Genomic DNA, 21,256 nt, shown 5'->3' on the forward strand with positions numbered 1-21,256 from the left:
TATTTTTGTATACATGGTAATCTATTTTTTATATTTATGTATCATGTTGAAATGGGATTCAAAAAAAATTATTTTTAGTTTGATATTTGAACTTTAATGAGTTAAGAAATATCATATCTTATTAAGCATGTATAATTCTAACCAAACTCTACATTTATTTATATTTTATAAGTTTTTTTTGTCATAGAGATTATATTAGATTTTGTTGGTTTTTACATTTCAAGACCGAGTATGTGTAGTTTTCCACAAATCATCCATAATCAAGTCAGACTAATGGATCCAGAACAGATTATTTTCTCATAATCTTTCTTTACAGTGGCAGGCAAAGTAAAAAAAATAAATCCATTTACCATCTAATCCAATAATACAGAGAGGTGTTATACTTTAAAGGTGCTAATTGCTGCTTAGCAGCTGATATCCCACCTAATCCTCATAATTATATGGTTGATCTGCTTATAGAATTTGCCTTGAGGGTAGAGATGTCTCATTCAAAAGCTGAATGGAGTGGGCCAATGACAGGGTACTAGACCCGAGAGTACTAAACAAGGGAAACAAAAAAACAGGTGGCCACTCACCATATAATAGGTCCACACAATGCCTTTGTCCAAAGGCAAGTTGGAAATCAGAATCACTGGCAATCCTAGTTTGGAATACATGGAACTCTCTCTCTACAGAAAGTTGCCCCTTCTTCCACTGATAGAAAAAAAAAAAACATTACACGCTTTCTGCTATTTTTCACTGGTCTCTTCCTTTTCTTTCTATATCAGTACTTTCATCAAACACTGGATATTCAAATTAGAAACACCAGAAAAGAGAGATGCTTCTTAGCCACTTGCAGAGCTCTCACCCATGGATTTTACCACCTCGAATCCCCACACTGAAGCAAACTTCTTCTTCTTCTTCACCAGAGAGGTCATTACTTCTTCTTCATCCTCATTCTCTGTAAGCGCACATTCTTTTGAGTCGATGTATGTAGCATTTTAAACTCAAAGTCGTCAGGCTGTTTTAACAGAAAGTAGGCTTAGCAAATTGGGATAGCCAAGAGAGAGTGTATGAACATTTTATTGTGAATATCGCTTACGTAAATGTCGAAGACATTGTTTTCGTAGTTGTTGAGGATTGTTTGGGTTTATTTGATATGCATGGATACCAAATACTCTGTAAGAGGAGTCTTTTTAAGAATGTTTTCTAGTATATTAAAAGCAGCAAAGAGCCTCCTATACTCTCTGCTGCTCTTGTTAAACAGAATTTTGCCAGTTAAGATGGATACTTCTAACATGATCTGTTACAGAACAGACAGGAAGTGTTATGCTAAATTCATGTGCTGCTGGTGCTTTGTTATTATAGGATGATATCAACAAATTCACCTTGACAGTTTATTTTTACAGAAAATCGTTGTCATGCCAATTTTGGTGGTCAAAGTCTTCAGCTCTGGGTGCATGGAATTTTCGATTACGAAGTACTGGAGGTGAGTTTGAAGCACTAACACGACTACTCGTCTAGTACGATACCAAGGTCATAACAGTAGCTAGATCGGGGGTTCTGTTTAGTTAAAAGTAGTATTCTGTTTTTTCATCTCTCTGTTTTTTACAAGGAATTGCTTTTTTATTTAGTGGCCGTTATTTCTATGGAGGGCGACAAAGAATTTCTCATCTACTTTCTTTTTTAAAGTGCACGTTGGTCGCCTGGCACAAGCCGGATCACGGGTTTTTACTGGGTTACTAGATTATTTTGAATTGATTTTTTTAAAAAAAATATTATTTTTGTTAAAAAATAAATATTCAATTACAAATTTTTAAATAGGCCATGAGTCAACTGGTTTTTAACTTTTCTTATTATTTTTTAAACCTAGCCCTGGTTTCAATCCCAAGTTGATATCTCAGTCCGACCGGATCGGATTTTAAAACTATAATTATAGCATTAATTTTTGTGTCATTTTTCAGCACCCCCTGCTATTTTGATCCTTTTGTTGATTCTTTCACAATAAATTTTAGATGAACCTTCACAACATTTTATCTAAAAAAATACATTTTCAGGGAATTGGAAAGCCAATAATCAAACCAAATGGCATAAGTTCGATAGTGTGGTGTATACAAATCTTCCAGATTGTTCACACCCTGAGTTGTGTATGAAGCCAAATAGTAGCTCTGAGGTAAGCATTACGTGAAAGAACCTGAATTTGGAAAAAGTTAAAAAAATGGATACATGTAATACATTATGAGATTTTTAACATGCTTAATTTTCCGTTGTGATGTTTTCTCAATGAGAAAATAAAAGAACGGTTTGGTTTTATTTATTTTTATTTTACTTTGTGTGTACAATTTTACGTATTTGGTTCATGGCTTACTCTTTTGACATGTATTTGGCACTGAAAGAAAAGTGATCTAAATTGATATACGAGATCACTGCTTAGCTTGTTGTGGAAAACTTAATGTGTCTGTTTGTTGAAACTTGTCGTGTTTATGTTTAAGTGATCTACTGTGTGTGCAGGATTGCCAAGCCAAACTTACAGTTGGATCAATTGCTATGTGCTGCTTATTGACACAGTTAAAGTCTGCAAATACATTGATAAAGATTGTCCAAGACTTGCTTCCTTTCCTGATTGGGACTTTTGGAGCTACAAACTCCCCGTTTGCTTGTATGTCTAATTCCTTGAACAAACCAACACCTCTGCAGTTGGATGTGTCCTTGCCCGCACTTCAAGATATTAAGTGGAGCTTATCACGCTTGCTTTATTTGTTCAACATGCAACTTGAAAGAAATGTCGCTATGTAAGTGAATTGAAAATTTTCTTTTTTCCGATTCGCAGTGCCTGATTTTTTTGCTACCAACTGGTTCATTAAGATTTGTGTGTCGCTAAGTTGAAATCTTGATAGTTCCTTTTGAACTGAAATCCCTTATGTTTTGAGGGATCAGAAGATTAGATGTCATTGGGATATTACAATATGAAATTGATGTGGCTGCATTTAAGGAAAAAGTGAAAAAAAAATCATCTATTTTGTTCTCCTATAAAAAAAATAGAGATTTAATGGCGCACATTCCAAGTATGCTTGTATAATCAAATGGTCTACCCATCACCTATTGTGCCAAGAAGGTTTTCTCTAGTTTTTATCCGTCAATTATACACACTTAAATCCAACTGTGTTATTCTGCATTTGTGGTAAACTTGGCTGCTTGGGAAGCAATAACAATCTTTTTGAGTGTAATAATAGGTCAGCACTAGATGTATGAGATAGATATTTAAACAAGTACTATAGATTTTGCAAACGAGTTCTAGGTTTTGTAAATATGTGCACAACCTGACATTCAGGGTTAATATTTTGGTACTAGTGTTCTTTATTGAAACCTTGACTGGAAAAAAATACAGCCTGCTTAAAGTACCTGCTAAATCTCTCAGGTATCTTGTATGTTAAACAAAAATTTGCCCCGTCCAGGAACTTTTTTATTAGGATAGGAACACTGGCACTAGAGTATTTCAGTGAAACCTTAATTGGAAAATGATAGTCTGCTTAAAGTGCCAGTTAAATCTTTGCCGTAGTTTAAAGTCCCATGGAAAAGTAAAACACCTCAAAGTTTTAGCATCACTGATTGGGTTAGATTGGGCAAATTATGGTTGTCACCATGTAAAACGTGGCATGGGCCCTATGCTTTTTTGCTGTTTACTTCATGAATGTTAGCATGACATCTCCTGGTTAATCAATAAATTTTCTGTAAATGTGTTGTAGGTCCTTTGTGGTACTACTTGTGTCTTGCTTCTCATTCGTTGTCATTGGAGGTTTCCTGTTTTTCAAGTTCAGGTAACCTATCAACCATCCCCTTTGAAGAATACAGTATAATGCATCCTCAGACTTGATATAGTTACAGCCATTGCCTCCATTTCTGCAATTTATCATCTTTTTTATGTAGATTTCTTATGAAGATGTCAATGAAAAAGTTAAGAATACAATACTAACAAATTGTCATAGAACTTATCATTGACTGTATCACAAGGTAACTGGTATTTAAAGGAGCAAAATATCATATTTATCATCACATTTTTAGACCGTAATTGGTTTACATTGGATTTTCGGTGCCTTCTTGTTGTTTTCTTCTATGTGCTCTATTTACAAGTTCATCAACAATGGAGAAAAATGTGCAAATATTGCATAAAGAACCATCTATCGGTGCCTCCATCCTGTATTTTGTCTCTTTTATCTATTTGAAACAGACATCAGAGAGGGTCTCTTCTGTATTGATCTGTTTATAGCACATCATCATTAACCAGATGTAAAGTTGCCATTTTATAAGCTGAAAATATTCTATGTGAGTTTTCTTAGTAAAATCCTTTCCCCTTTTATCTATGCCAGCTTATTCTCTCTTCAGCAAGGAATTTGCTCTAGCTATGTTTTGGGTGCTTATTTGGTTCTTCTCTTAATTGACTCTGGCAGCATCTAGTACTCTTGCTTGTTTGCTGTTCTGGGCTTGTGATATGTTCAATGATACAGGGGTAGCCATTCTCTTGAGGATTGCTTCTGGGAAGCTTGGGCATGTCTGTGTTCATCTTCTACTCATTTAAGGGTGCGTTGAAGAGGTGAACGCTTACAAGAGTGACTATTGTGTAAATTTTATTATGGATGTTGGTTGTTTAGAGTTGTTACACTACCTCCCTTTGCCAACCATACATGCTTAACGGTTGCCTTTGTAATTATTCACTTGAAAATTTTCCCCTACTTTCAGAATTGTTAATTTACACCTCTTGAATCTAAAGACCATAATATATGGAACTGCAGCAAAGAACACGAGTTGAACGCGTTATTGGCTTTGTTCTTACTATATGGGGTATATTGTTCTACTCTCGGCTACTGAGCACCATGACAGAACAGTTCAGGGTATGCTATTGAAACATCTACTTGCTGATGCTTGTATTTAAGTTCCTTTCTTAAGACTGTTATTTGGACAGCATAACATGCAAAGGCTCAGGGAAGGGGCGCAAGTACAAGTTCTTGAGACAGATCATATCATTATTTGTGGAGTAAACAGTCATCTGAGTTTCATACTAAAGCAACTAAACAAGTACCATGAGTCTGCTGTCCGCTTAGGTACTGCTACAGCTAGGTAATTAATTCTCATCTGCCAGCACAGTTTCTGTTCCAGTATTTTGTGCTATATGTACCTTTGATTTATGCATTCTATGTCTTTACAGGAGGCAAAGAATTCTTCTTATGTCTGATCTTCCAAGGAAGCAGATGGACAGGCTAGCTGACAATATTGCCAAAGATCTTAGCCATATTGATGTCCTCACTAAAAGGTATGGTATTAAGCAAATCCTCTTTGCTAATTTCAGGACTCCTGGAAAATCACTCCTCACCATTGTTCTTTTCTTTCCCTGGGACTTTTTCGAGATTTCCTTCATTTATCATCGTCCTTTGGTGGTGACAGTTGAGTATTCAGGCGATGATTTATTTTTTATGCAAATATTTCATTTTGTATTAATTTCTCTCTCTTTATAAGGCACATCAAGCATCCAGGAGGACTTTTCTCTCAACAACTTTTAAGAAAAATCTATCAATAAAATTATTTTATAAATTCAAAGAACCAGAACATATACATTATAGTTGAAATTTAATAACCTATCCATGATTGTTTCGGTTCAGTTTTCACATTTCCAGCTCCTTATTTGTACAGTTGCAGCCTTAGCCTAACAACATCATTTGAAAGAGCTGCAGCTGGTAAGGCACGTGCCATAATTATACTGCCAACAAAAGGAGATCGGTAAGAATTTTAAAGCAACATTTATAGGATTATCTACTTGTATTAATTGACTTGATAGCATATATGTCACAGAAAATTGCTTGTCATAATGTCTTTTTATGGAAATCATCTTGTAGTGCATGGACAAGAACCAGAGTTGCTTTGTTATTGAAGAGATGTTAGTACCACGGTGGATGTTTTATAATCTTAACTGTTAACCTGTAAATATTGTGAATTATATATTTGGATTTTGGTCCAAAAATTATATTTCAGACTTGCAATGATGAGCCATGATACCTTGATACTTTGTAGTAGTGACTGGTAACTTAATTACATTGATAGAGGAGTGATAGATCCCTAAGTGTCTTTGTCAAAATTGGTGGTGATTGGAACTTACTATATAGGCTAAACTTTTCTCTACAGAATTGAATTTATATCAATTGATGTCTACATTCAGTCTTAGATGAACTAGGCTTATATTTGTATTTTAAATTAGACACCGCCAAGATACTTCCTAGTTTTTGTTCACTATGCAACAAAGAAACGTACAAAGAGTATGGTCATTAGCAACTAAGAAACTACAAAGATGCTACATTGACTGCAAAGATGCTACATTTGACATAATTGACTGCATTTAATACCCTTTTGTTCATTTTTAGTCATCACTAGTGCTTTTGCTTTTCACTATTATCACTGTCAACCTTTTTGTTGATGTGGTTGGTCAATGAGGGCTCTGCTCGACCAAGAAATACTGTAGCTCATATAAGGGTTATGGGGAAGTATAAAAGGATGTTGGATCCAATGGCCTCTGATTTTTAAGAACGATAGAACTGGCCATTACAAAGCCTAATTTTGTGAATCCGAATCTTGCTTATTTTCTTAATCAACAAATCATCTTTGTTTTAGCACTTTAATGTTCTCAGGATTTGATTGCAGAAGCAAGACTAGAAAAAACCAGCACTATTGATTTTAAATATTTGATTGACTAGGTATGAAATTGACACCAACGCATTTCTATCTGTGCTAGCCCTTCAACCTATTACAAAGATGGATGCTGTTCCCACCATTGTTGAGGTATGTCAGTTTTTTCCTGATTACTTAATGAAGTTCCTTGTGCACAATTTAACTGAATATGGGTTTCATTTTGATAAACAGGTTTCAAATACCAATACATGTGAGCTTTTAAAATCAGTTTCAGGAGTGAAAGTGGAGCCGGTGGAAAATGTTGCATCCAAATTATTTGTTCAATGTTCTCGACAGAAGGGGCTTATAAAGATCTACAAACACTTGCTTAATTATCGAAGTACTGTTTGAATTTCCTTATAGAATCACAACTTTCTCTTTCTAAGACAAAATTTGAGAATTCTCCAATCCAGATATTTCCTGTCGGGCTTTTCTCCAAAAACTTATTGATAAGTTGATGTCTTACTCCAGGCTACCAGTATTGTCTGTGGGAGACAGAGAAAGAGGGTTTGGGTTAATATGCTATTTCCTATTGAAAGAAAGCAGCACCAACAAAATACCACTTGAACCTTCCCAAACCCACTTTCCTAAGAAAAAAAAGAAAATTTCATTTTAAACACAATCGGCTTTGGTTTATACTAGAATGGTTCTATACAAGTTGGGCTAGCGAAACAAATCCCTGTTTAATACCCCTAGAAGTTGAATCATTTTCAATAGTGACACCTCAATATTTTTATTGTATACAAGTATTTAAAGTTTTACATCTTTTCCATTGCCCAATTTTGTATTTGTACAGAAAAACACTAATCAGTATCATGTTTACTCATTGCAGAAAATGTATTTAATCTCTGCAGTTTTCCTGTTCTAGCTGGAATTAAGTACAGGCAACTAAGACGTGGATTTCAAGAGGTGATGCCATCTGATGAACTTAGTCTCAGCTAGAAGAGAACTTCAAGCAATCTGCTAAGTTTGATTTTTTTTTCTTCTTCAGGTAGTGGTTTGTGGTCTCTACCGGAATGGGAAAATATACTTCCACCCAAATGATGATGAGATCCTGCAGCAAACTGACAAAGTATGTGGATGTTATAAATTTCTGTACTTGCATAGTGGACCTGCACATTTAGAATCCTAACTTTAAGATGCAATCCAGTGAAACTTCTAATTCCTATATGAAATCATAGGGTGGAACTTGAAATGTCAGCCAGTATGGCCATCTGAACTGTTTGATCTTTTCAATCCGACCAGATTAAAAAATACTTCTATTTAAATGATTTCTCCCTACAAGTAAATGGCTGAAGTTGTTCTCGGAAAACTTCAGAATGATTATTAGATATTGTTGCAAATTGGAAATCATATATTGGTTTTGTGGTTTATTAATTTCTAAGTGTGCTTTGTTGTTTTTATTGTTTCATATTGTCTTATTACATACTTCATTGGGAGCTAATTTACATTCAAATCCTGCAGATCCAATTAACAACCAGGCAAAATATAAAGGGAAAAAATTAGTTTCAGAACATGCTGCGCAGTTATTTTGCTGTCAGGATAAATCCTAGTGGTTCAAAATTTGACTAAGAAAGAACGTGCAAATGGGCCCTTGGCCTCATATGTCAATGTGTTGATTGACTGTGGCTGCAAAATAGTGTTGTTGCCATCTCTATTTGATGAATGCATGATTAAAACTTGAAGTCAAATTGCTGCCAGAACTTCAATGGATTTAACTGTATTTGGATCAGTCAATGGACAGATGATAACTATAAACTAAACCTGTGTCATGAAGTGGAAGTCAATGACGCGGTATGGTTCAATGGATGAGTTAAGTTACTGCCTTCCTGTAAAAGATACTGTGTGCTTTAGCATCTATAAATACTATAAATTAAAGCAATTTCCAGTGTATGAAGGGTCACTGTCTGTCATTTTCAACCATCACTGGCTGCATATAATTGTATGGTTGCCCGGTTTACCCATTTCTTAGTTCATGTTTTACTTTATAAATATCAATGGTTTTATGTTCTGCATTATATTCTATTTGTCCTGCCATCATGTTGTCTTAAGTTGTAATCTCATCCACTTCATTATAAATTATAGATGGCTACTTCTTTACACGGTAAGATATGTTTGCTCACCAATATATTGTTTGAAGTGTGTCTGCTTCACTCATGTTGTTGGGTTGATTACATTTCCTTCTTGATCCTATTTATGTATTCTCTAATTTGTTCACTTTTTCTACATAGATATTGTTCATTGGTCCAGTTCATGGTAAAAGGAACCCACAAATTGCATATTCTAGTGTCTTCAAAGAAGGAGCTGCCTTTGTTAAAAATCTGGAAGCTCTGGAAGATAACAGTGATAATTTAAATCTTCCTACAGAATTGCGAAAAACACGACTTAAAAATATTGTAAAACGTCCCAACAGATCAGGGTCAAAGGTATCTTTTCCGAGAGACAATTGCTCAATCAACACTTTAATTCTGGATTGTATTTGTTACTTTGTATGATTGTTTTGCTTGTCTATGCAGGCATCGGACTGGAGTCTAGGACCGAAGGAATGCGTTCTTTTTCTTGGATGGCGCCCGGACGTTGTAGAAATGATAGAAGAGTATGATAATTATCTTGGACCTGGGAGCATATTGGTATGCTGCTATACAATTTAGAGTTTTAAACCTATTTATTTAAATCATACCTGTTCACAATTTTGTTCTCGTGGTCCATTTTCATACATCTTAATTTAAATAGTAATTGCTCTTCAAGTTTGGTTTTCCTTACCAAAGTTTTAGAATTAAATTACACACGAGCAATTATAATGAGGACATGCGTAATGTACAAGTGCATCTTATCAGAAATGCGTGATGTACATGTATTTGGTATTTTGTTTGTCACTGAAACCAGATTGTCACCAAGAGGGTTCCTTTGTTGCACTTTTCCTGTTTTCACCTCACAAAGGATTTTACCACAAGTTTTATAGTCAATTTACATTTCTTGCTGAATAAGATCGAAGTGCTTGTTAGTTGTCTGTCCCATTGGAAAATTCTGATAGTCAAAACATAACTTTCCATGCTTTGCTTCTCCTCTTCTTCATCTTCTTCTTGTTGGGTCTCTTCTGGAATTTAGTATTTTATTAGATATTGGACAATTTAAGTCTGTCGTCCCCAATGACTTGTAATTTTTTTAACTTGATATACAAGAACTTAATGTTCACACTTGACATGCTTTTAAGCTTCTGTATACCTGTTAATCTTTAGTTTACTTTCACCACCTCTACAAATATATGCAGGAGATATTATCAGATGTGCCATTAGATGAGAGGATGAGGACCAGCAGCATTGCTAGTCAAAGAAAACTTGAAAACGTCCGGGTTTCCCATAGGGTACTGCCTAATTGAGCCGAAACTGAAAAAAGACATTTTATGTCATTTCTTCATTTTATTTTTCTTGGAAACCTTCTTTTCATTGGAACTAATGGTTTATGATCTTTCAAATATTGCAGATTGGAAACCCCATGAATTTTGATGCCTTACAGGAAACCATATTGGATATTCAGAATTCTCTCAAGAAAGATGAAGATATTTCCTTTTCAATTGTGGTAATATCTGATAGAGAATGGCTTATTGGAGGTAATAATACGTGCCTTGGAGGTAACAATATGTGAAGCTTTGTTCGGTTGAAGTGGCAATGCATAATCGTTCTTTTCTCCAGATCCATCCAGGGCAGACAAGCAATCTGCTTTCTCTCTTATTCTTGCTGAAAATATCTGCATCAAACTTGGAGTGAAGGTGAATACGATCCTTGTTAAATTCAATTGATCGTACGGATCCCTGCTTTTTAATTCTGAAGATTAGTTCGAGAGTTTTAATCCTAGAATTCTAGTCACAATGAATTGCTATATCTGTTTACCAATGAGCTTCTAGCTCAGGTGGTAGTGACCTCTTGATAGCAACCAAGAGTTCCAGGGTTCAATTTCTAACGAAGCCAGGAACATCGAACTTGTTTACACCCCACGCAAAAAAAGGCCAAAGTTAGCCCCTCATCCTTGCTGTAATGGTCAGATTAACACCCTGTCAGAGGGTATTAAGCTGGACTTCCCCTCTTCTCTAACACTAACCACTTATACTCATCAATATAACAATCAACTGTTCTGCAGGTACAAAATCTAGTTGCAGAGATTGTCGACTCAAAATTAGGCAAACAAGTAACGCATCCTGTAACAGACTTGTTCAGTTTTATGTCGAGAACACTCTTGTTTTGTATGGGTATTTATTTAGATCATACGATCTCTTCAGATTACAAGAATCAAGCCCAACCTGACTTACATAGCAGCAGAGGAAGTAATGAGCCTTGTGACAGCTCAAGGTCTTGATCATTGTACTCTACTTGCTGTTACACTCTTCCATTTTAGACCATGTTCAATTTGAACAGTAATTATTGCTTACATACAGTGGCAGAGAACAGTGAAATGAATGAGGTGTGGAAAGACATTCTGAATGCAGAGGGTGATGAAATATATGTGAAGGTAAATTCCTCTTCCTTGTATTGCATTTTGGTGTGAAGCATCCTTTGGAACCAACCAACTTAGGTGAGTTGGGCGTATTTTCCATAGAAGGGTGACTCGGTTGGGGAATGAGACTTGGGGCTGCTTTTTTCTATTTCTGTGAGGAATCAGATTTTATGCTAGCCACTGCTGCTATTGTTTCCTTGAGACTTTATTTTGGGTGATGAACTACCCTTTCTGGAATTAGTATCGAGTTTATTCAATACCAACCCATTTTAGCTACTTTATTTCCTTTTTTGTGTTTCTCTGGCAGGACATTACCCTATACATGAAGGAGGGGGAGCATCCTTCATTCGCAGAGCTCTCTGAAAGGGCATATTTGCGGCGAGAGGTTGCTATAGGCTATCTGAAAGATACTAGAAAGGTACAGACGAGTAAGAGGGTATAGTGGCATTTGGTTAAGGTTTAGCCAATTTGATCTAGACATCTCATTAACCTTAATCTTGCAGGTTATCAATCCAATTGTCAAATCAGAACCGCTTTCCCTGTCTTCGACAGACTCATTAATCGTTATATCCGAGCTTGAAGGAGAACAACCCATTGTTTTGTAAAATATGAACCTTAGTCATCATCTGCCTTTGCTCCTTTTATCGCTTTTTCCATTGTTGCGGGGCATCTTGTTTTTGTCTAATGTGTATACTGTCCTACAAGCACAAACTGTGTCAAAATGATCCCAAATAAAAGAAAATGATGAAAGATGGGATTAATGGTAGTTTGACTCAAAAATGGCTAGCTAAAACTGAGTCACACAGTGTGTAAGGTGTAAATTTGCAGGAAAACCCCTTGGCCTGTAGGAGGTTGGTTGGCATGGAAGGTGATGCAGGTTGAAAATTTTCAAATTGGTTTTTAACCAGAATTAAATATTTTTTGCAAGGCTGGGATTATATTAACCATGAGTTGAGAGCAACAAATTTTGGTGGCACACAAGCATATCCAATCAACCAGTCAGGCTGAATGGCAGGGACGAATCCATGGTGTTTGAGAGGATCAAAATGTATCATTTTTGGGGTGACCATCACTTTTGCTTTCATAAATGGTCTAAGCAATGCTCTAAGCTGGGTTAATTTTTTGCCAGCATAAAAAAAGAATTGGGATGAAATATCAATGTTTCGAACGAGTAAGAAAAATCTAAGAATTTGAAAATTCAAAGAGGGTGAATTTATTATCAGAGTAGTGACTTAAAAAGCGAATAGCATTTTATGCTTACTTTAATATATTTAATTTAATTTAATTAATAAATAAAATTCTTTTTTATAAAAACTAGATCAACAAAGGTTAAAAAAAAATTGAGTTAACCTTGTTACTTTTAAAATCACATAAAAATCTCATAGAAATAATAAAATGTTGGTGGAAGAAACAAAAAAAATAAACTTAAAAAAAAAGAGTAAAAACTCAAGCAAGCCTAGGTGAACCTTGTAAACCCGTATTAATCTCTCAAACCCGTAACTCGTTAAATTGTAAACCTATGTTAAACTAAGAAGCTTAACACCCAGCAAACTAAATGTCGGATGATGAAATCAATAAATTTAATTTGATTAAAAAACAAAATTTCTTTTAAAAATGATAAATTTAATAAAGACCGGAAAAAAACCTTAGATAACCCTTGTTATTTTAAAAAGAAAGATAAATCTGTAGAAAGTGAATAAAAAAATATTGTAAGATGAAATCATAAAAAAAAACTTTAAAAAAAAAAAACAAGCAAGATTGAATGAACTTTGTAAACTCAAATTAAACTTTTAAATCTGCAATCCATTAAATTATTGATCTGACTCAACCCAGAAGCTCAACACCTGAAGAATTAAATGTTGGAGGATGAAATTAATTAATTTAATTTAATTTAAAAACAAAAATCCTTTAAAAAATCTAAATTTAACAAAGATATAGAAAAAAACTAAGTAACCCGTGTTATTTTCAAAACAACTATAAAATCTCATACAAAGTTAATAAAAGAAAACAAATGCCAGAGGATGGAAAAAATGCTTAAAAAAGGGAAAAATCAAGGAAGTTTATGTCAACTTCATAACCGGGGTTAATTTTTTAAACTCGCATCCCATTAAATTCTAGATCGGAATACAACCAAGAAGCTAAACAACTGGCCAATAAAATGTTATGAAATATTAAAAAAAAGAATTGCAAGGTAAAAAAATAGCAATAAAAAAAAAATATTTTCAAAAACCATCTAAAATAAAAACAAATAGTGATCATAAAAATGAGAACTAAATCTGACAAATGAAATATTTATTAGGGATGAAATTGAAAAAAATACTTAATTTATAAAATATTCTAAATAAAAAATTATAATAAAAAAAATATGGATGAAATCTTAAGGATAACAAACCTCAAGGGCTAATTTGATATTTTTTTCAGGCCAACACGAAAATTGAGTAGGAAAGAGAGAGAGAGAGAAAAAAAAACTAAATGCGCTAAACCGGCAACAATTAAACCACAAGCATCACTTGTACGTAGAGGCGATGTCGAGATTCTTCAACCATCGCCTTAGAAGCAAAGTTTTAGCCACCAGACGACACCACACACATCGTCCGAACCTGGAAGACACTGTTTACGCGCTTTCATCTTTTTATTGTTGTTTATTTATGAAATTATCATGCTGCTCCTGATGACATCTAATAACTATCAAATAACTAAATGCAAAAGACAATAGAATCCCTAAATTAAATGCAAAAGCTTTTTAAATTTTGATCGGGTCTTGCCAAGTTAACCGGGTCACCGAGCCATACCGGATTTTTCCTTCCCCTGTTTTTTCTTCAACCTAATTTGATTTCAGTCCCGGATCGGTCAGATCCTGAATCAACCCGTCAAACTGGGTTTTAAAACTATAGTCAGCCACGCGAAAACATCCAGTGCCTTTTGCATCTTAAACTGGCTTTTCTTTTATTACTAGCATCCTCAGGTTTAGGTATTGTTTGTCATACCAAGTATTTCTTGACGAGCTCTAATATGATCAGATTTATAAGTAAGCATCTCTCATAAGAGAAACACCAAATCCCTCTAGAGCCTAAACCTCCATTTCTCCTACTCGTTGTCCCAGCTAATATGCCTGTCTTTCGTAGAGAGCTAGGTCAAAAAAGGTTTAATGCAATAAAATGAACATGCATGTGTTCTCCATGTGTTTTTTTATATCAAGAAAAAATTAGAAGGGTAATGCATGTATTTAGTTAAATAAATCAAAAATTATTTATGTTTGAATAAAAAAAAATTATTAATAATAATCAAAGATTAAAAGGGAAAGTTGAGAATAAATCTAGCAACCAAAACCATGAATCTAGTTATGTTTAATAATTTTATTATTTAGAATTAAATTTTTTTATTTAATTAAAAAATAATAAAAATAGACTTGCATGGAAAAATAATTGAATCAGGTTCAAGAAAGAAATACTATGTAGGGTTCTAAAAAAAAATAACACGTGCTAATATTAGAATTTTTATTTTTAAAAAATCAAGTAAAAATTAAATGATGTTTAACTAAAAAAACATCATGATCTTTTTTAATTTATTTATTTTAATCAATTTCAATTAAAATCATGTAACTTCTTAAATTTACAAGTCATTCTTAGATTTTTCTTCTCATGTATAATGAACTATGGGATGATCGCTGTTTATGTTCTGAAACATTTTCAATACTAATTTATTTAAAGAAAAAAAATACCAGCAATTTTTATGAATTCTATATATATGGTTAGAAAAAGGAAAGCAAACTTTTTTTTTTCTTTTCTGTTTTTTTTTTATGGCTAAGAGCAAGGGGGGAATGAAATGTAAGGTTACTAAGGGCATTTGAACTCTCATTTCAAATGAAGTTTTTAATTTTTTTAAAAATTTTCTTTGGTTTATTTTAATATACTAATATCAAAGATAAATTTTAAAAAATAAAAAATATATTTTAAATTTTTTTTAAGTAAAATTTTTTTAAAAAAATAATTGTTATTAATGTTTTATAAAGTGTTTGAGAATATAGTATCAATTGCTTTTTAAAATGCTTTTTATTAAAAAGTAAATTAAAATAATAAATTTTTTATTTTTAAAAATTTATTTTTAATATCAGCATATCAAAATAAATAAAAAACATAAAAAATTTAATTTAAAACAAAAGGTAAAATTTAACCAATTTTTGTTGGGCTGAAATCCCATATGAAACCTAAATCTTGTATTAAAATAATAATTTTTTTATTTTTTAAAATTTATTTTTAATATATTAAAATAATTAAAAAGTATAAAAAATTTTAATTTATAAAAAAATATAATTTAACCACTTTTGCCTGGGACAAAATCCCATACGAAATACCTCAAACGGACACTTAAAACACCGCCTCAGTAGAACAGTATACACCAAGAATGTACTTAATAATCTCTCGAAAAAAAGAGCCATATTAAAAAAAAAAAAAAAAAAAGGGAGAAAATAAAAAACCAAAAGGTAGTGATCCGGCAAAAAAGAGAAAAAGGGAGGCAAAAAAAGCGAAAGCAGAGCATTCCAAATCGTCTCGAGTGAGTGGGAAAAAAAAAAAAGAGGGCTGCAACAAGAGAAGGGAAGAAAAGAGGGAGGCATATCTTCCAGCTTTCGAAGAGAAACATGGCCCACGGTGGCTATGGCAAGCGGAGGGTGGCTGAGCGCAAACCCCCTGTAGGCCGCCGTTCCAAAGGATTAGGCGGAGACAAGAAGCCTAAACAAAAGCCCAAATCCGTCTCTCTCAAGAACCAAATCCGCTCCGTCGAGCGCATGCTCCGCAAGGTCCTTACTACCTTCCAACTTCAAATTTCATTTTTAATTAGGGTTTTTGTTGTCTTCAATCAATCAATTTTCCATTTGATTATTAATTAATTTTCTTTGTAATAGAAGGAACTTCCGCCTGAAGTAAGGGAAGCTCAAGAGAAAAGGTTAGAGGAATTGAAGAAGCAACAAGAAATTCATACTCGTTTGGCTCTTGAACGCAAAATTTTCTTGCGTGATAGGAAGATTAAGTTTTTTGGTAACTCCTTCAGTTTTTTCAATGAAATAAATTTGTTCATTAATCAGTCTCATGCTGAATCGTCAAAGTCATGCCCTCTATTTTGTTCAGAGAGAAGAAAGATCGAAAGAAGAACACGGCGTCTGGAGAAACTGCAGCGTGCTTCATCTGGTCAGGCTGCTCAAGATGTTGATCTTGCTGACCAGCTTTCTAAATTGAAAGAAGATCTTGAATATGTTAGGGTAAGCTGCTCTGTACGTTTTTTGCACTCTTAACTTTTCCCCTTTTCTTCGGTAATATGTAAAGGGCATTTACTGTAGTTCTGTACTAAGGTAATCAAAATTTAAGAGACGGTCTACTGTACAGTGTGAGATAAGCTGAATGAAATGTTGACTGTTGTGTATTTAGTTTGGAGAAGTGTTGTAAACAAATAGCATTAACTCAGCTTGTCCTGCTTCTTGTTTTTTGTTAATTTTTTTTTTTCATATTGCTATTTTTCTTATGAATTTACAGTTTTTCCCCAAGACTGAGAAATACGTAGCTTTATTTACTGGAGGTGAAGATCCAGAAATTGTTGATAGGAGAAATAGATTGCGCAAGCAGATTAAATCCAACTTAATTGCTGCTGCAGCCAGCGGCAAGGATTTGGAAGGTATCTTCTTTCTTTTACTTACCTCTGCAACTTTCTAAATAAAGTTTTATGAAAGAAGTTACTTCCTTGATACTGGATTCAAGGCATGGTATTGCACTCTTGTATATAGTTCTTGAAATCTATCCACCATTACATGCATGTGGATCTGCTCCGTGGATTAAGTTTATTTTGTAGACATTTGTGTTTAGAAAAATCATGTTGTCCTCAAGAAATCAAAATATCAAACTAAAATATACAATTAGATGTGTATCTGTGGTAATAAAGACTACACTGTTGGTTATCATATGAAGAATGGTTTACCCTATCTTACAATTCTGTGCGCCACAATCCATTGTGAATGCTTACATAGCCAAGATGAAGAAAAAAGGGTTTTTGTGTGTGCTCTCGCCAATGATGGGGACCCACCCTTTATTCCTGGTAGATATGACTTGGCTTCCCATTTATTGGGCCGTGGGCAGATCATTAGAAGGATAAATTTGATTACAAATAAATGATATGGTTCAAAAGCAGAAAGAGCAGGCACCACCAACTAATCCTTTCCAAACTGAAAAGGGCTTTGATTGGTGGATGGATTATATATCTATTCATGCTAATACATTCTCATCATAGTAATTTTGTTATGATATCTTCTTGTTATTGTGATGGTGATGTACTTTGTACTTTATTGGACTTCTGTTAACAGAGACAGGGAGTGAGGATGATGGACTTCTGGATCTGAGTGAAGATGATTTCTTTTTAACTGGAACCTCGAGTGATGAAGCTGATGCAGATGATGAATGGACAGATAAAAGCACAAGGTATATATCATAATTGTGAGTGAAGATTCTAGTTTCAAGATTTACACTTACAATTGGGCAGGCTATTTTATCTTTGTGGTTGGATTTATATTTCCTTAATGTTTTTATTAGTCACATGCTGGATCAAGATAGAAATAAATAAATATGCATGTACAATTGTTTATTCTGCTAGCTTTCTGTTGCCACTTCGGACTGGAAGCTCTGTGCACCCATTTGGTCCTATATTTAGATCTTCATAATATAGTTTTGCATATGCTGTCATTTGGGTTATACTGTAAAAGGTGCAAATTATAATTTTTCAGGGAACCAGCTTCTAGTGCTTCTGGCAAAGCAGCATCTGGAATGTCAAGTGATGAAAGAAATCAGGTCACTTGTTAAACCCAAATATTGCATTTTCATGTGAAAATATACACTAGTGATTTATTTTTCCTTTTTTTTTTTCCCTTGAAAATGATTTTTTTTTTCTGACTTCAATTTTTCCCATCAAGACAGACTGCTGCCAGAGCTCTAATGCCTCCTCCGCGGCCTTCAAACAATTTGCATGCAAATTCAGTGCATGCTCAATCAAAGTTTGGAGCTTCAACTAGTAAAAATTCATGGAAACAGAGGGCTGAGATTTCTACATCTAGCAATACATCAAGTAGCAGAAGTAGATCTTCCTTTAGGGCTGGGGGGTCTTCAAGTACAAGGACAGGACACAGTAGTAATCTAAGTTCAAATGTAAGTTCAAATTCTGATGCTCATAAACCCCGAAGGAAGAGGAGGCCAAAGAGGAAAAGGCAACAGGTATGTTACTCTTGACTGTTATTTTGTCCATTTCAGCATTTTCTCTCCTTATTTCTGTTATAATGATTCTGTCATTTGCCGGATTAGCATTTGTTGGGCTAAGTATCTTAGGAATAACAGTCTTTCTCTGAGGATTTATTCCTTAAAAATGGACAAAGCCCTAGATAGGCATATGGGTTTGTGTGCAGGAAAAAGAGGAGAAGAGAGAGAGTGAGACATTCCTGGTGTTCTTTGTAACTTCTGCATTAAAAAAGAAATCTACTATGTTGAAAATAATTTCATGAACTGAGTTTGTTAGGAGTGCAAGTTTGTGCATATGGTTTAAACCTAATAATAATAATAATAATATCTTATGGAGTAGCATGCTTCTCTTGACTGTTTTATTTAATTATCAAACCTTCTGGGGCACATGATTTGTTTCTTCCTCTATTTGCAGGCCTGAAATGGATGAAGTCAGCATACATGTAACTGCACTACAATCAATTTAAGTAGCTTATCAGATATCTATTATTATTATTTTTTGCAGGTCTGTTGTAACCACCAAATATTTTTCAATTTTTTTTTATCACTAAACAGTCAGGAATCTGTACCTTTTGCCCTTTGAATGTTTACTTGATCTCGCGCCTGTGAAGTGCTAGGGTTATTGAGAATTCTTTCCTACAGAAACTCACTTTCTGGTTTGTTTATTCCCTCACCCGTCCTCCCTTTTGTTTATAATGGATTGTATGACTTGAATGTTGCCGCATCTTGGCGATATTGTGGTAGAGGCAATTGGATCTGAACATGGCTTGCAAGGGATTTGAGTGGTTTCCAGCGATAAATACTCGGCGCTCTCATTCTTGAAACCTTTTCTTTAAAAAAAAGTTCCCGTGGCGCTCGCTTGAAATACGTGTCTGGGGTCAACCCTTTTTTTTTTATTATTTTTTGAGACGAGGAACTCTCACATCGAGTAGGATGGATAAATTCGAGATAGGGGAAAGGTATTTTAACAAGATTGCTAATCGAAGTGAGACAATGAGTCCAGTTGATGGTCAGCAAGCATGAGAAAGGGGAATTTTTGCATATCATAAAGATGATATTTGAACTATGGTCTCACAAGCTATTCTTACAAATATTTACAAATTTTGTGGATTGGGAGTTGGTTTGAGATGATCTTTGAATCATAATTCTTAAATGAATCAAAAGTTATTTCTCATAAATGATTTATACAAAATGAGTTAAAAAGATTTTAAGTTTCGAATATATTTGATAAAAAATAACTCAAATCAGCTTCTTTTTAAATAAAATACATGGTATAAATCAGAATCTATAAATTAACATTTTGTAATAAATTTTTTATTTAAATTAAAAATTATTTCTAAGATTTTTTTCAGAGTTAAAAGCTAAAAATAACTAAAATCAATTTGCAAAAATCATCCTCACTATAACCCAAATGACGTCAAATCTTTATTACATCTTTCAAATAATAAGTCAAATTTGTGGGTTAAATGAGGCAATGAAATGAAACTAATAAGAAATAATGCAATGGAACAGAAGAGTAAAAAGAAGAAGAACGCAAAATCAGCTATGATTAATTCTAGGCAGTTGCCCGCATACTGTCGCAGGAAACTCTTCCATCGGGTTAACATGGTCAATATCCATCGACCTCGTTTCTAGACCGGGTCGGGTCTTAAAGTAAACAGCTGGATCATGCAATGCTGTGAAGCTGGACCAGGCAAAAATGCCGGCTGTTGTAAGCAATTTTTCATTTAAACGGTGCTTGCTTTATATGTCTTTTGGTTATCTGCTGCTTAAACTTCTCTCTCGCCGCATGTATTTCAGGATTTCCTGCACTACAAATCCATGTTGGCATGATGCAATAACTAATTTTCATGATTTCTCTCCGTTCAATGCATATTCATTCAAAAAAAACAAAGAAAGAAGAAGATATCTTAGGTCTCGATCCACCATTTCTCCACTATGACTAGCTGGGCCGATCCCGTTCAGATGACATCGGTGCATTTCTCCTCTGTCGACCCAGCGAGGTGGGCTGATAGGGAATTTGAGTATCTACTTTTTAGGCCATAGAGAATTTAGACCAAAATAGGCCCTGACCTTCTCCAATAGCCCATTCTATCGAAGCCCATTTCTATTTTCAAAACCTTCAGGCTTCAAGTATTTAAACACAGAAGATACTGTACCCAACCGTTAAACCACCATGTTTTAATTTTGGCGCCCCGAGATGAATCTCTCTCTCTATCATACTTTCTCAGCAGGTGCCAATCTTGCAATCTAGGCTCTACCACCATCATCTCGGACCTGACTTTTAACGACTGCTGTCCCTCTCCCTTTGTGTTTTAGTGTCACCCTTACGCTCACGTACTGTTAGATGAAATTCCTGAATCAAACTCATTTCTTTGGACCTCATTGATTAGTGGGTCTGTTGAAAGCTGTTGATATGAAAATATGTAGAGAGTCCTTCTTACATTTGAATTTTACTATCGCTTTGGTGCTTAAGGCTTTAACTGAGCTAAGGAGAGTGAAAGATGGGGATGTGGAATATGGGTTTTTGTTGAATTGTGGTTTTGGATTTGATTCGATTTTTCAAAGGTTGTGATTATTTTCAATGATGAGTGGAGAAATGTTTTCTGTGATATAGGTGTTTGATGAGATGGAAGAGAGAGATATTGTTTGGAAGAATTCAATGGTTTTTGGGGTTTGGAAAACGGAAGAGTTTCTGTTGGACAACATATATGTTATGGATGGAAGACAGGAAAGTGATTTCTTGGAATAATGGTGAAAGCATGGGTTCTTTTTGAGGGAGTGGCTATGAAAGACCTGTC

The 21,256-nt window shown here is 34.4% G+C and overlaps 2 protein-coding genes across 5 annotated transcripts; both read left to right on the top strand.

The window, feature by feature from the left end:
* Positions 1-600: 600 nt before the first annotated feature.
* LOC133697531 (putative ion channel POLLUX-like 2) lies at positions 601-11,950 on the top strand. Of its 3 annotated transcripts, none has more exons than XM_062120158.1 (24): positions 601-942; positions 1,389-1,468; positions 2,037-2,152; positions 2,491-2,771; positions 3,726-3,797; positions 4,485-4,557; positions 4,770-4,868; positions 4,940-5,094; positions 5,183-5,287; positions 5,665-5,751; positions 6,720-6,804; positions 6,886-7,033; positions 7,526-7,602; positions 7,685-7,765; positions 8,925-9,119; positions 9,210-9,323; positions 9,965-10,057; positions 10,177-10,303; positions 10,386-10,462; positions 10,831-10,878; positions 10,970-11,039; positions 11,126-11,199; positions 11,492-11,602; positions 11,688-11,950. In XM_062120158.1, exons 1-24 carry the CDS (start codon positions 818-820, stop codon positions 11,787-11,789), a joined length of 2,595 nt encoding a protein of 864 aa, XP_061976142.1. In that variant the 5' UTR covers positions 601-817; the 3' UTR covers positions 11,790-11,950. The 3 variants fall into 3 exon arrangements, with proteins under 3 accessions (XP_061976142.1, XP_061976143.1, XP_061976144.1); XM_062120159.1 differs by having other exon boundaries at positions 602-912; XM_062120160.1 differs by lacking the exons at positions 601-942; positions 2,037-2,152 and having other exon boundaries at positions 1,397-1,468.
* A 3,686-nt stretch (positions 11,951-15,636) lies between these two features.
* LOC133696164 (rRNA-processing protein EFG1-like) lies at positions 15,637-19,100 on the top strand. 2 transcript variants are annotated; one of them, XM_062118261.1, is made up of 8 exons: positions 15,637-15,982; positions 16,091-16,220; positions 16,311-16,441; positions 16,713-16,851; positions 17,534-17,648; positions 17,951-18,014; positions 18,141-18,434; positions 18,871-19,100. In XM_062118261.1, the coding sequence occupies exons 1-8, from the start codon at positions 15,824-15,826 to the stop codon at positions 18,874-18,876; spliced, it is 1,038 nt and encodes a 345-aa protein (XP_061974245.1). In that variant the 5' UTR covers positions 15,637-15,823; the 3' UTR covers positions 18,877-19,100. The 2 variants fall into 2 exon arrangements, with proteins under 2 accessions (XP_061974245.1, XP_061974244.1); XM_062118260.1 differs by having other exon boundaries at positions 15,638-15,982; positions 16,088-16,220.
* Positions 19,101-21,256: the final 2,156 nt, after the last annotated feature.

The sequence above is a fragment of the Populus nigra genome, chromosome 6, assembly GCF_951802175.1.
Source record: "Populus nigra chromosome 6, ddPopNigr1.1, whole genome shotgun sequence".
In the NCBI taxonomy this organism is placed as follows: Eukaryota; Viridiplantae; Streptophyta; class Magnoliopsida; order Malpighiales; family Salicaceae; genus Populus; species Populus nigra.

Coding starts and splice junctions, on each gene's coding strand:
- LOC133697531 (XM_062120158.1), top strand. CDS start 818: ATGCTTCTTAGCCACTTGCAGAGCTCTCACCCATGGATTTTACCACCT. Junction 5,288..5,664: donor ATTGATGTCCTCACTAAAAG/GTATGGTATTAA, acceptor TTATTTGTACAG/TTGCAGCCTTAGCCTAACAA. Junction 9,324..9,964: donor TTGGACCTGGGAGCATATTG/GTATGCTGCTAT, acceptor AAATATATGCAG/GAGATATTATCAGATGTGCC.
- LOC133696164 (XM_062118260.1), top strand. CDS start 15,824: ATGGCCCACGGTGGCTATGGCAAGCGGAGGGTGGCTGAGCGCAAACCC. Junction 15,983..16,087: donor TCGAGCGCATGCTCCGCAAG/GTCCTTACTACC, acceptor TCTTTGTAATAG/AAGGAACTTCCGCCTGAAGT. Junction 17,649..17,950: donor TGGACAGATAAAAGCACAAG/GTATATATCATA, acceptor ATAATTTTTCAG/GGAACCAGCTTCTAGTGCTT.